Source organism: Phodopus roborovskii, unplaced genomic scaffold, assembly GCF_943737965.1.
Source record: "Phodopus roborovskii unplaced genomic scaffold, PHOROB, whole genome shotgun sequence".
Lineage (NCBI taxonomy): Eukaryota > Metazoa > Chordata > Mammalia > Rodentia > Cricetidae > Phodopus > Phodopus roborovskii.
The window spans coordinates 462855-476482 of record NW_026126415.1 but is presented as its reverse complement, the minus strand read 5'-3'; the positions used below and the strand labels follow the sequence as shown (position 1 = coordinate 476482).

General features: G+C 44.9%; 1 protein-coding gene across 1 annotated transcript in view; it reads left to right on the top strand.

Moving 5' to 3' along the window:
* The first annotated feature begins 296 nt into the window (after positions 1-296).
* Il31ra (interleukin 31 receptor A) overlaps positions 297-13628 on the top strand; it is a 31165-nt gene continuing 17833 nt past the window's right edge. The window contains exons 1-5 of the mRNA XM_051183060.1: positions 297-390; positions 2791-2905; positions 5433-5596; positions 10577-10719; positions 11748-11901. Coding sequence (XP_051039017.1) covers positions 336-390; positions 2791-2905; positions 5433-5596; positions 10577-10719; positions 11748-11901 — 631 coding nt within the window. The 5' untranslated portion in view covers positions 297-335. The remainder of the gene's footprint in view (positions 391-2790; positions 2906-5432; positions 5597-10576; positions 10720-11747; positions 11902-13628) is intronic.

Below are 13628 nucleotides of genomic sequence, written 5' to 3'. Positions count from 1 at the left end.
CAACCTGTACAGATCCGTGGCCATTTGCTTTGGGTATTGCAGAGTGGTGTGCTTTGTGGACAAAAGGAAAGCCCGTTGCCAGTACACATTTTTAAAATGGGACTGGGGTGATATAATAAATGTGAAAAGATCTGTGTGGTGACAGACGGCCAATGGGATGGGGGGTGGAAGGGAGGATGGAGGGGATGGTGTAGGATGGAAATAACACTCTTCTTGCCCAAATGCCTAGAATCTGTCTTTGGAGTCGTGCTGTTAGAGAGAGACAGGAAGCAACCGCTCACTTGACTGATGACATTTTGAGCTGTCTCCAGCCTCTGGGTGTGAATTCCGGAACAATGCAGACCTGGGCACTGTGGATGCTCCCAGTACTCTGCAGAGTCAGCCTGGCAGGTAGGCCAGCTTTAATCTCCATGAATCGTGCACTATGACTTGGTTCTAGGCCAGGGTCACTTAACTCAGGCAGAATTAGAATGCAGATCCCATCGTTTCAGGTACTGCAGAGGAGTAGGAACACTGTGTTTTCTGTGATCAATCTAAATCAAACAAAAAAGTCCCTTGCCTGCTGGAAGATGTCAGGCTGGGCTGCAGAAATAGAGGAGGGTTAGCAATCCCTTAAATCTGTTAACCCTGCTTTCTTCTGGTTTCCGGTGTCTTTTGGTTAACTCGGTCCTTCTGAGATAAGAACTTCCACTGCCAAAATCCCTGCAGTTCCCTGTTGTCCCGTCTTCTGATCGTCTGTGCGTTAGAGCGGCCTGTGCTACACAGGGTTGGTAGGATGGGTCCTTCCGCTCCAGTGTTCTTCTCTGGACCATGTGGTACGGCCCAGTCTTTCCTCTTACTCATTGTGGGGTGGCTGGCTTTACTTATTGGGGCATCGTGTTTATATCTACCCTTAAAGTTCATGACCACGTCGTTTGGTCTGGAAGTCCCTCTGATCCTTCGTCCTGATCCCACCCTCAGCCCAGCCCACGCCTGAAGCTCAGTAAGGGTTCTGAATCCCTGGATGCTACACTCACCTAGAGGTAGCTCACCTGAAGAGTTGCTCTAGGCCTCCCCTCTTCCACTCAGGTCGTAGATGCCTTTTGCTGGATTTGATGCCAAAATCTAGCTTCTTCTAGACTTCCCACTGTTTCATGCTGAGCCCTGTAAATTGGGTACCAGCCCGAGATGGTTGGTTGGGCTCATTCGCATACTTGTCATGCCCTGCCCTCCCTCCCTTCCAATCTCCTCTTTACTTGGTCCTTACTGGAGGGAGGGATGGGTTTGCCGCTACCGTCAATGCCTCCTCCTCCTCTTTCCCTCCTTTCCTATGAGGGTGGGTGTGCGAGCATGAGCATGCATGTGCGCGTGTGTGTATGTGTGTGTGTGTGTGTGTGCTCATGCATGTGCATGTGTGTGTGTGTGCTTATGCAGGTGTGTGTGTGTGCTCATGCAGGTGTGTGTGTGCTCATGCAGGTGTGTGTGTGCTCATGCAGGTGTGTGTGTGTGTGTGTGTATGTGTGTATGTGTGTGCTCATGCATGTCCGTGTGCATGTGTGTGTGCTCATGCAGGTGTGTGTGGGTGTGTGTGTGCACGCACACACATGCGCTCATGCATGTCCATGTGCATGTGTGTGCTTGCCTGTGCTTGTGCCCACACCAAGCCCAGAAGAGGGTATCGGGTGTCCTGCTCTCTCACTCTCTGGCCTATCTCTTCAGGGCTCTTGTGGTGAAGACTCTGAAGCTAGACTGGCAGTCAGTAAGGCTACAATCCTATCTCCTTCCTCCACAGTGCTGGTTCAAGGCTCATGACTGGCCTTGCCCAGCTTCTTATGTAGCTGCTAGGGAACCGAACCAAGTCCTCGGGCTTCTACAGAAAAGCCCTCTACCCACTGAGCTGCCTCCCCAACACAGCCCTCCCTATCCCTTGACACACAGGGACTTCCTTTCTAGGAAGCTCTAAGGCTTTGATTTAATATGTGATCCTAACTTAAGCTGACTTCTTCATGCAATAGCCAACGTTATTCAGAGTATCAAACAATTTATGCTATGAGTGTTAAGAAGAGTCACCTGAGTAAAGTATCCAATAAGAAGGACAAGCCACACATGGCAAAAACATGTTTTCCCATAGAGGTGTATAAACAAATAACAGTAGCCAGCTGTAATGAGTAATCTGAAGTAACCACGCTGGGAAGAACACAGAAGCACATCCCAAGAACAGTCCCATGCTTTGAAGTCACTGAGGTCACGAGACACGTGTTTTCCTGGAACTTTCCCACAAGCACTCAGAATTCTCACACAACGCCATTCTTGGACTCTGCTCTGATGTTTATTTCCCTTGCTGTTTGTGAATATGTAACTCTAGAGCCCTGTTTACAGTGAAGCGTTATGTTCAGTAGAGTGTTCAGGAGAGAGCTGCCAAGGCTATCAGCTCTAAGACATGCTTTCTTTAGGGATAATTGACTGACACACAAAGGTACGGCATAGATCAGCATTTTTTAATTTTTCTTAAGTCCTATCACAAGCACGCTCTCTGAGGAGTTTATTTGATGCCTTGCCGGGTGGTTTACCTGCTTCTAATATTTATTTACAAGGTTTGGCTTCTAAGTGCTTATTTTTATTAGGGATATAAAGGTATGTTTTAAAGTAGAAATCTACTCTTCAAAGGGGATATCAGAAGTGACATGTTTTCCCTGAGTCTCATTAGGAGGCTGTACCTTGAAAATGCCATTTGCAAGGTGTTGATTAAATTATTTAGTGCTAACAGTGGTTCTTGTCCACTAAAGATGTGTTTCCATGACTTTACCCTAGCCCTGCCAGCTAAACCCGAGAACATTTCCTGCATCTTATACTTTGGAAGAAATTTGACATGCACTTGGAGTCCAGAGGAGACTGGTGATACCAACTACACCGTGAGGATGACTTAGTAAGTGTGGGAGCTGAGTGTGCTCCAGCAGGAGGCAGAGACTGTGTGTGTGTGTGTGCGCGCGCAAGTGTGTGTGCTCATGAATATGTGCACTAAAGAGAAGTCTACTTTATATTTACATAGAAAAAGAAAAACAGACCAAACCTCCCCCTGGGGAGCCTGGGGAAGAGAGAGGACCCGGGCACTACCCTGTGGCTGGTAGTTTTTAAGTTGAGACTTCAAAGCTATCTGGAAGTGTAGAAGAGAAGAACATGGTGGCCGCCATTCAAAGATTGTGACATGAGTGTACCTGCAAACGTTAACCACAGCAGTCACAACTGTCACAGCCCACACTTACTGATTACTTCATTCATAGAGTATAGCATGACGGTTCACTTCATTCTGCACAGACCCCTATGCAGTACAAACGTCACCTCCCCCTACTTTACAGACAATGTCAGCACAGAGAGGTACAGGAACTAGTTGGAGTCACAGGGCTATTGAAGACAAACCCAACATTCAAACACAGCGCCTCCTATAGCCTCTGCCTGTGTCCAGGACACAACACTTCCCTGGGAGCCAATTTTGCATGAGAAACCCTGCAGGTCCTTTGGGATCCTCAGATTCCTTATGTCTAAGCTCTGCCCCTCCCTAGCACACACTGGAAACTTGCCAATGGAGCCTCCTATTCAGTTCTGTTATATCTCTGCAAATTCAGGACCGCATAGGCCGTGCCCACCTGTGAGTGCTCTGGAGGCCGTGGCGCCGGGGAGAACGGGGCCTGTGAATGAGATGGGGTGAAGTCTCGTGCAGTAGCCGACTTTGTTCAGAGCCCAGGCAGCTTATACTCTGAGGGTTAAGAAGGGTCACATGAGTAAAGCTCTCATGAGGTCAAGCTGTGTACAGTCCCAAGCACAAGCGGCATGTGACAAGAACACGTTTTTCCACACAGGCATACATGGGATAGTTTAACCCTTTAATTGAAGACCTAAAGCAAGCAATAATGAGTAATCTGAAGTAAACCCACGCCTATCGGCTACACCTGGGAGGAACATGCAAACACATCCCAAGAACAGTTCTGAGCTCTGCAGAAACTGAGGCCACAAGACTCCTGTCCTGTTTTCTTGGAGCTTTCTCACAAACACTCAGAACTCTCCTCACACGACTCCATTCCTGGCCCGTGTGCCCGCGTCTTACCCATGATTCCTGTCAGTGACATGACAGTTACAGCTTGAGAGGCCTGTCAACCAGCCATCAGTCACGGGTCTTACCCTTTATGTATCATCTTTTGGTCACCTGCTCTCACCTTCCCGTTCTATTGCCGTGAAGACACACCGTGGCCAAGGCAACTCTTATAAAGAAAACACTTCATTGGGAGCTTGATTACAGCCCAGAGGTCAGTCCTTTATACCAGGCAGGGAGCGTGACAGACTGGAACTTCGCATCCTTATCCACTTGTGCAGCAAGCGGGGGGGGGGGGGAAAGAGGAGGAAGAGAGATGGGAAAGAAGGGGGTGGGGGAGAGAGAGGACACACACACACACACACACACACACACACACACTGTGCGCTTTTGAGGGTTCAAAGCCCACCCCCAGTGACACATCTCCTCCAATAAGGCCACACCCCCTAATCCTTCCCAAATGATTCATCAACTGGGGACTAAGCATGCAAATATCTGAACCTATGGGAGTCATTTTCATTCAGATCAGCACATCTACCTATCCTCTATCTTTATCATCTCATCTCTCTATCAAGCTCTTATCTGTATGCATAGATATCTATCTCAATGAGTTTTTAAAATTGATATATAAATGACTAAAAAGTTCAGCATAAAATACATGAATGTTTTTTAATTGCACCATCAAAAGGCAATAATTTAATGTTTTTATGAAGAGCTTCCCAAATACCTCTGGTAAATCACATAGATGTATGTTTTTATAAAACTGATGGATCTGTAGATGCTATGTATCCTATTAGAAGGTGGGACATCTTTCCATACCGGTAACCATGAGTACATTAATAGCTATAATTTTAAATATTATTTATATTTGTAATAATTTATTTAGCAAACACCCTGATGGTTTCTCTATGCAGCCCTGGCTGTCTTAGAACACACTCGGTAGACCAGACTGGCTTGGAACTCACAGAGATCCACCTGCCTCTGCCTCCGAGTGCTGGAAGGAAAGGTATGGACCACCACTCCCTGGCTTGAAAGGATAAAGTGTTAAGACCCTGGCTTTGATATTCTGATTCTAGCCTGGAATTTGAACAATCTGTTCTTTATACCTTAAAGCAGGAATGTGTTGTCATGTAGTCTACAGGGTTGATTGCAATTTGGACTTCCAACAGTCTGTCAGGTCTGTGTGGTTTACAGCATCTCAGGCAGGAAGCAGGTATCCTTGGCAGAGAGATGCACCAAACAAATCCTGGACCACACAATTCTCCTGACAGAGCAAAACTAACCAATACGGCTTAGTACTTTTAAGTGTGATTTTGTTTTCAAACGTCTGTACTGAACTCATGTTGAATTCCTCTTCCTTTCAAAGCTCCTTTGGGAAAAACAGCTGTACGGCTCCCGCCAGAAAGGCATCGTGTTCTTTTTACCCCCCGTGTGTATTACCCCCAGATATCTGCGGGGTCGAAGTGGAAGCTCAAAATGGAGATGGGAAAGTGAAATCTGACGTCACAAGCTGGAACTTGGACCACATAGGTGAGTGGCTGATGATGTAGGTGACGCTGAACAATTAGAGAGTAATTCTAATTCCTTCTCAAAATAGAGGAACTTTCTAGCAGACTCGGGCTTTGAGGAAATATTAGGTATGTGCTGCGGGGCTACAGAAGGTAAACAGTGTTAAAGAAGGAAGGGGGAAGACATGGAGAGAAGGGAGAGGGCGCCGAATTCACTGAGAAAGGAGAATGGTAAACAAGGGATTTCTGGCTGGCCATCGATCGCGTGCAGTATGGGACACCAATGGTTCTCAGAGAAATAAGAACGGCCTTCCCCAACATGTCACCATGGCTCCGGAAGGAAAAGAGGAGCTCTTATTCTTAAAAAGTGTCACCAATTGTCATCTTTCAAGCTTTTTTCAAAAGTCATTTCTTTACCATATAACTTAAAGTAACTGCTTCCCTTAACTATAATTAATATACTAGAAATTCAACGTGTTAAAGTGTGCGATTCAGTGACTTTATTATATGCACAAAGTTGTGTAAATGTTACTACTAATTCAGTAACAGGATTAAGTTCAATGTAATAAAAAGATTCACACTTCTCAGTAGCAAGTTCCCAATCAGTTATTTGCCTTTTCCTCCAACATCCAGCAACTTCAAACACGTTTTTTTTATCCCTACAGATTTGCCTATTAGGAACTTTTCATATAAATAGAGTCATGTAATATGTGGCTTTAAAAAAAAATGTGGCTTCTATGTTTTCAAGTCTGTCATTTATTAGGACTCTGTTCCATTGTAATGGTCGAATTGCATCCCATGAAGTGGATATATCATGTTATGTTTATCCATTTGTCAGTTAATGTGCATTTAGGCTGTTTCTACTTTTGGATTAGTATGAATGGTGCATCTGTGACTATCTGTAAACCTTTGCTTGAAAATGCGTTAAATTCCCTCAGGTCTATATCTACTGCAGTTGCCGTGCTGTGTGGTAACTCAGTGTGCCCGCTTGAAGATTTGCGACCGTGGCTGTCTATGACGCCTCCAGTTTCTGCGTGCCCTCTCCGACACACTTAGTCCCTCTCTTTACACTTGTCCTGGCTGGTGAGTGTGAATTACGACCTCATTGTGGTCCTGACTCACACGGTGGCATCTTCAGTGACCCTTTCATTTAAAAAGTTTGCCCATTTTTGTTGTCTTTTAAAAGGATTTTATTAGCCACACTAATTACAATTAACAGTGACTGCCATCATGACCTTTCACACACATATAAAATATATTTTGACTATGTCCTTCCAATTACTTTTCCCTGTCCTACTCCACTGGCCTCTTCCCAGCTTTGTTTTTGAGACAGGGTTTCCCTGTATTGCTTTGGAGCCTGTCCTGGAACCCGCTCTGTAGACCAGGCTGGCCTCGAACTCACAGAGATCCGCCTGCCTCTGCCTCCCGAGTGCTGGGATTGAAGGCGTGCGCCACCACCGCCCAGTTTTCTTTCTACTGGGATTAGGTGTTGTACACATATTTTCTCCCTTTGTTTCGCTGATCCTTTACATTTTTTCATGGTGTCTTTTTAGACAAAATAAATTGATGAAATCAGTGTATCTGTTTCTCTGTTGTTACTTGTATTTCAGGAATTGCATCTAAGAAAGAAATTATTACCAACCTTAGTTTTTTGCTGTGCTGTCTCCTAAAGTTCCTAACTTGCCACACTTTAGTCCACTCGGTCCATTCTGAGTAATTGTCTTGTTGGTTTGATTTTGTGCTTTGGGGCAGGTTGGCCTCACACTCTATAGCTAAGACTGGATTTGAACCCCTGGTTCTCCTGTCTCCACCTCTCAGGTGCTAGGGTCATAATCTTGGACTGCCATGTCCAGGCCATTGAGTTCACTTTTTGAAAGGTGCCTTGTGGTAGAGAATTACTTTCAGGTGTGGGCTCTCGTTTGTGCTGCATTTGTTTAACTCTGCGAAGCTGTGATTCTTTTCCTGTCGAAGGCACCCGATGGTCTAATAAAGAGCTGAACGGCCAATAGCGAGGCAGGAGCAAGGACAGGCGGGGCTGGCAGGCGGAGAGGATAAATAGGAGGAGACAGAGGAAGGAGGAGATGTAAGGAGTACGTTTTTTCCGCCTGCCTCCGCTGGTCCTGTCCCGCCGCTGGGCCAGCCCCAAATAATGCACAGAGACTCTGTATTTGATACAATACTGTTGGCCCGGTTACTTGTTTCTTATCGGCTAGCTCTGTCTTAATTATTAACCCATTTCTGCTGATCTATGTATTTCTCTTACCGGGGAGCCGGCAGCATACTGCTTTCTCCTGACTCTCCATCTTGACTCTCCTTACTACTTCCTCTTCCTCCTCGTCTCCTAGTCCCTCCTATCTTCCTTTCCTATTGGCCAACAGTGCTTTATTATTAACCAGTATGAGAAACATATTTACATAATGGCATCTCCCATCATCTCCTCTTTTCTGTCTAAATAAAAAGAAGGGTTTTAACCTTAAAATAGCAAAATATATAACACAACAGTTATCAAATAAGAATCACAGTTAACAATATTTAGTCCATTAACATTTAGCAAGATTTGAAGAAAATATTCCATAATCTATTTTATCTTTGTGTGTCTAAAGTCTAAGTAACTTATCTTTAATCCTAACTAAGGAAAACTATAACCATAACTATCCGTCTTCAACTCCTTTAAAGACCATAGAAGGCTAATATATAAACTCTAGAAATGACAGAGACAACTCACTGCCTGGTCACCCGAAGTTCTTTTGTAATCTTCCATCTTCAGCCCATAGGCCATAGTGTGTCTGGCAAACTCCTCAGCAAAGCAGGAAACTTTAAACTGTCTTCTTGTATTGGCAGTTTGTCCGTCACTCTCCTCTGTGTCCTGCAGACTGTCTGGCAGACTCTTCCATGAAGCAGGAACTCTGTAGCAATGTCCATCTTGAATCAGCAGTCACTTTTCTGTGGGTCCTGCATGTCCATTTTATACAGCATAAAGTCAAACAGTCCAGACAAGAGCAGTGTCTTGTCCACATGGCTAGTCTTGCCATATTAGAAGTAACTTTATAATGCATTTCTTCGATGTCCATCTACCATCTTCCTTTCTGGTTCAGGTGGTGTTGCCAGGAGCATTTATGTCTCACTGTCAAGAAAAACCCTAAACCATTTTTAAATGCCATATTCTATAGGTCTTTGAAAGGTTTGAAGAATGCCTATCTATCTCAAATACATCTCTGTGTATCTTGAAAAACCTAACTAACTTAACACTAAATTTTGACTATCATAGGTAATTATCTATAATCTGTACTACATTATACATTTCTGAATGAGCTATATAAACACAATACCTAAACAAAAGGAGAAATATACACATCACAAAATTGACCTTAAATTGTATCAATAAATGAAAATCCATTACAAAACAAAGTAATCAATAAATGAAAATCCATTCCAAAACAAAGTATTCATATCTATATCATAATCCCCTTTTTTACCTTTAAAAAGAATTGGCTGTGATCATTAACCATTTATAACCAATCCCATTTAAATGAAAACAAACATTTATAAACAATATTTGGGAATTTGGGCGTCGTTCTTTCCAAACTACTTCCTGTTGGTAAAGGGCGCTGTCATGGGGGAATCCTAAGAAGATGCAGAAATCCTGGTTGTAGTCTGCAAGGCTGATTTGTCCAAGCTGTTTTGAATGTAGGATCACCAGCATGGATGCTCACATTCGTAGTCCCAGCATGTGAGAGACTGAGGCAAGAAACGTCTGACAACTTCTGTATCTGGCTGATACCTTGGCTTAAATAAACAAACACTTTTCTTTAAAAATCCCAAAGCAGAAACAGTTTTAGTTTTCCAAAAGAATGTACTCAGCTTCTCCGTAGGTTCCTGTGTTGGGAGTTCGGTTCTCACCCATGGCTACTGGAGGGGTGTGTCATTTTAAGGGGTGGTGGCCACCGGGTGTTTAAGAGGACAGCAGAGCCCTGGCCACTTCCTCTCTCTTCTGTGTTGCACCCCAGTCATGAAGTAAATAGCTTTGAGGCAATGGGGCCGGCTGGCCCAGGCTGAGCCCCCTAAAGCAAGTCCTTTCTCTTTACAAATTGTCCAGACATGTGCTATAGTAACAGTATCAGTAACTGTATCCGTAAAGCTGATCCACACAGTTAATGCTATCTTTAAAACCTATCCCAGGGAGCTAGAGACCCAAGTTCAAACCCCAGCACCCACGTCAGGCAGCCCACAGTCACCTTCAGCTCCTCTGGCCTCCACGAGCACCTGTACCCGTGTGTGTGTGTGTGTGTGTGTGTGTGTGTGTGTGTACACACCCGCATCACCACACATTATTAAAATTAAATAAAAAGGCATGGTTGTTGTTGTTTCTGCTCTTTTGGCTTTTTGAGGTGCCCATCACCCAGCTCCCAAATAACTCAAACATGGAGCTTTACTCTTACCTCTAAATGCCTGGCCTTATCTCAGCTTTTCTTAAATTAACCGCCTGCCTTTTCCCTCTGGGCCTTTAGCTTTCTTACTTCTGAATAACTTTCCTTTCACTCCACGCTGGCTGGGTTGCTGGGTGGTTGATCCCTGACTTCCTGTCCTTGCTCTCTCTTGCTCCTCCTTATAGTGAGATAGTCCTTCTGTGGCACTGACCACGCCCATTGGGGGGGAGCCATGGGCGGAGGTGACCTGTGGAAGGAGGTCGGAGGGGAGCCGGGGAAAAAGCTCTCTTGCTGGCAGGACTCGGACAGGAGAGGATCGGGTTGAATTTTCTGGTTTTCGTCTGTCTAGGTTGTAAGTTATTTCTCCCTGAATAAACATCTGTTCGGCCTATTTTGTTTATCCTGATCCTTATTTAACCGCGATGTCTGCTCATGGATCTGTGTGTAATGAACCACAGGGTATGGACTGTCCTTGGTGTCTAGGGTTACTGTGACATTAACTCTGGGTGGATGTTGTTAGTATCTTCTGTTTGTAAATATGAGGATTGTGTTTTCATTTATTTATTTATTTTTAGTGAAAACGGAACCACCTATAATTTTAAGTGTGAATCCAATTTCGAATAAAATGCTCCAGATACGGTGGAAACCCCAGGAAAGGCTTCTTTTGTATCACCTAAGGGGCACAGTCCGGTTCAGGACTGTCAACAGCACCCACTGGGTAAGTTACAGCATTAACACTGCACTGACAACTTTTGTTCGCCTGGAACTATTGCGGTAAATAAGGGGCAGCAGGCGGAAAAACCATACACGTTACATGGAACTGTGTTTTTCACTTTTTGCATGGAAATCAGGAGAAAAATCAATAGTGTCTACTGTTCTTTCCTGTTTCCGTTTGTATTTTTCAGCTTGGAAGCACATTGTACAATTTGCATTTTGTATTCTGAGCACAGGGACAGCCTAAAAACGTAGGGATTTGCTTTTGTGTTATAACCTGGTTTGTGAATGGCAGTACTGGCCACCAGACACTATGGTTTGGCCACTTTAATTTTTTTTTAATCTTTTATGAGATATACATCACATTTTAAGTGAACAAAATATACATTGCATCTAGGAAACTGTTATTAAGTCAGCATTCATGTAAAACCCACCGTAATTGGGAACACAGCATCCAGTTCTCCATAGTCTTTTCCTCACACTTTCCCGATGGCCACTGGCTCTCAACCGGTGGATCGTGACCCCTTTGGGGGCCACACGACCTTTCACGGGGGTCACACATCGGATATCCTGCATGTGAGGCACTCACATTGTGATTCACAGCAGCAGCAACATTACAGCTATGAAATAGTCTTATGGTTGGGGTTCACCACAACACGAGGAACTGTATTGAAGGGCCACAGCATTAGGGAGGGAGGTGGAGAGCCGCTGCCTTAGAGAAATCTCCCCTTGCTGGTCACAGACATTAGGGTTAACCCTGAGGCCACTTAAGTCTTTGGAGTAGTGTGAGGCTGAGTTTCTGAGCCCCAGAGTCACTTTAGGTGCTCCTGGGTCCCGGGGCTCTGCGTGGCGCCTCCAAGGCAGTGGACATGGACCCTGAGTCCCACAAACTTCCAAAATGGAGATGGGGAGCGCGAGAGTGATTCGGGGCGTGGTCCAAATGTCTCAGCGAGAAAGCACCAAGGCCAAAGCAGAGAAGCAGGAAACAGAACGCTGCCCCCGCTTCTGCTCAGAGCCCACTCTGCCTTTCAGACAGAAGTCAGTTTCGAGGATCACGACTTGGTCTACAACCTCACTGGGCTTCAGGCTTTCACGGAATATGTCATAGCTCTACGATTCAGAACCAGCGAGTCGAGATTTAGGAGCAACTGGAGTAAAGAAGAAACGGGGGTGACTATGGAGGAAGGTACGCCACTCTCCACTGTCCCTGGTGCCTTAATCTCATGGCCCAGAGTGTCTGCAGCTCCCTTCTCCATAAGCACTAATGGTGTCCGCTGAGCGCCTGGGAGTGAGCCATGCTCCTCAGAGAGTGTAGTTACTACAGCAGCTTTATGATCCCAGAGATCTAGGATCTTCTCTCTCACACTCTTTAGGAGAGTTTTAAAAATTGTATTTATTTTATGTATATGATTGCTCTATCTGCATGTACTTTATGCCAGAAGAGTGCATCGGATCCCACTGTAGATGGTTGGAAGCCACCATGTGGTTGCTGGGAATTGAACTCAAGACCTCTAGAAGAACAGTCAGTGCTCTTAACCACTGAGCCATCTCTCCAGCCCTTCTTAGGAGATTCTTACACTCTAGAAGAAGTGGTATCATTTCCTCTGAAGACATCCTACAGTGAGTTGAAGCTATACATCTTAAACCTTAAAAATGGCTACTGAGTATATGAATGTAGTGCTAATACAAGAAAATTAGGTCATGTTTTTAATGACGGCAAGGGAAAGAAAAAGTCAATTCACACTCTGGCCTCTGGGATCAACTTCTGTACTCACGGCCCCGAGTTCTTCCTGATTTTGCTTGAGTTTCCATGAGACCAGCTTGGAACATCCAGATATTTACCATATTCAGCTTTAGCATATTCCAGGTTAGATTCTGGAACATCTGATAGCTTCTCCTTTCCATCCCCATTGGAGGCGTTCAGGCTTAGTCTCTAACTTTCTCTCCATGCATCATCTGGAGAATTATGCCCTTCTCATCTGAGATTCGCTTCTTCCGTGCTCTGGTAATGTGGTCAACAGACCATAGAAAATCCAAAACCACATGCTTAAGGTTTAGGACCAGGCCTAACATGTAATGATGGCTGTGTTAAAGAATCAACTTTCTGATTAAAACTGTATTGGCATGCATGCATTCTATAGACATTATCTCTGAGTGCTCGGACAACTCAAATAACTACCGGAATAAGACATCACATAAAATGCTCAGTAAGAAATGGCCAAATGGTGCTGGGATAGTCAGTGCCGTGTCCGAGCTGAACTCTCCCTAAAATCTTCAGAAGGAACCCATTGTTGTACCCCTGCCCATGCTGTCCTCTCCCCCGGGACACCTTTCACCGCGGCATTCGGAGATTGAACAGTGCCCGGAGTGTGGCTGTGGCTTGTCCAGATGTCTTTCTGTGGCTACCCTTTCTCTTCCATGGTGCTAGCATGGCTCAGTCTCAAGCCCAGCCTGCCTTTCAGTGCAGACCGTCCTCATGCCCCCCCCCATCACAGTTTGTCGTTTCTTCTGCTCATTAGTTCAGCTGGCTGCCATTTGCTGACTAAACCGTGCCAACACTTACATGTCACCCCCCGAGGACGCTGGCTCTGAGTGGGGCCTTTCCACTGCTATTGTTTTCCTTCATTCTTTTTTGGGATCTTAGAGAGCTAGATCATCGGATGGCCTCAACTCCAGAAATTCCTAACTTCTTGTTTTCCAACTCATAAGTTTCCCTGCTTCATAATGGGGTGATGATTGTCTGACTCACGTCACCTCAGACCTTATAATTGTTCAAAAGTTCTAAGCCAAACTGAAATGCTGCTGTTACTTTTTTTCTTTCAACCTATTGATTATAGGCTATCTACCTATTGATTTGAAAAGTTTTATTTAAATATCTGTTCATACGGTGCATATCGAGGATTTAAATCCCGG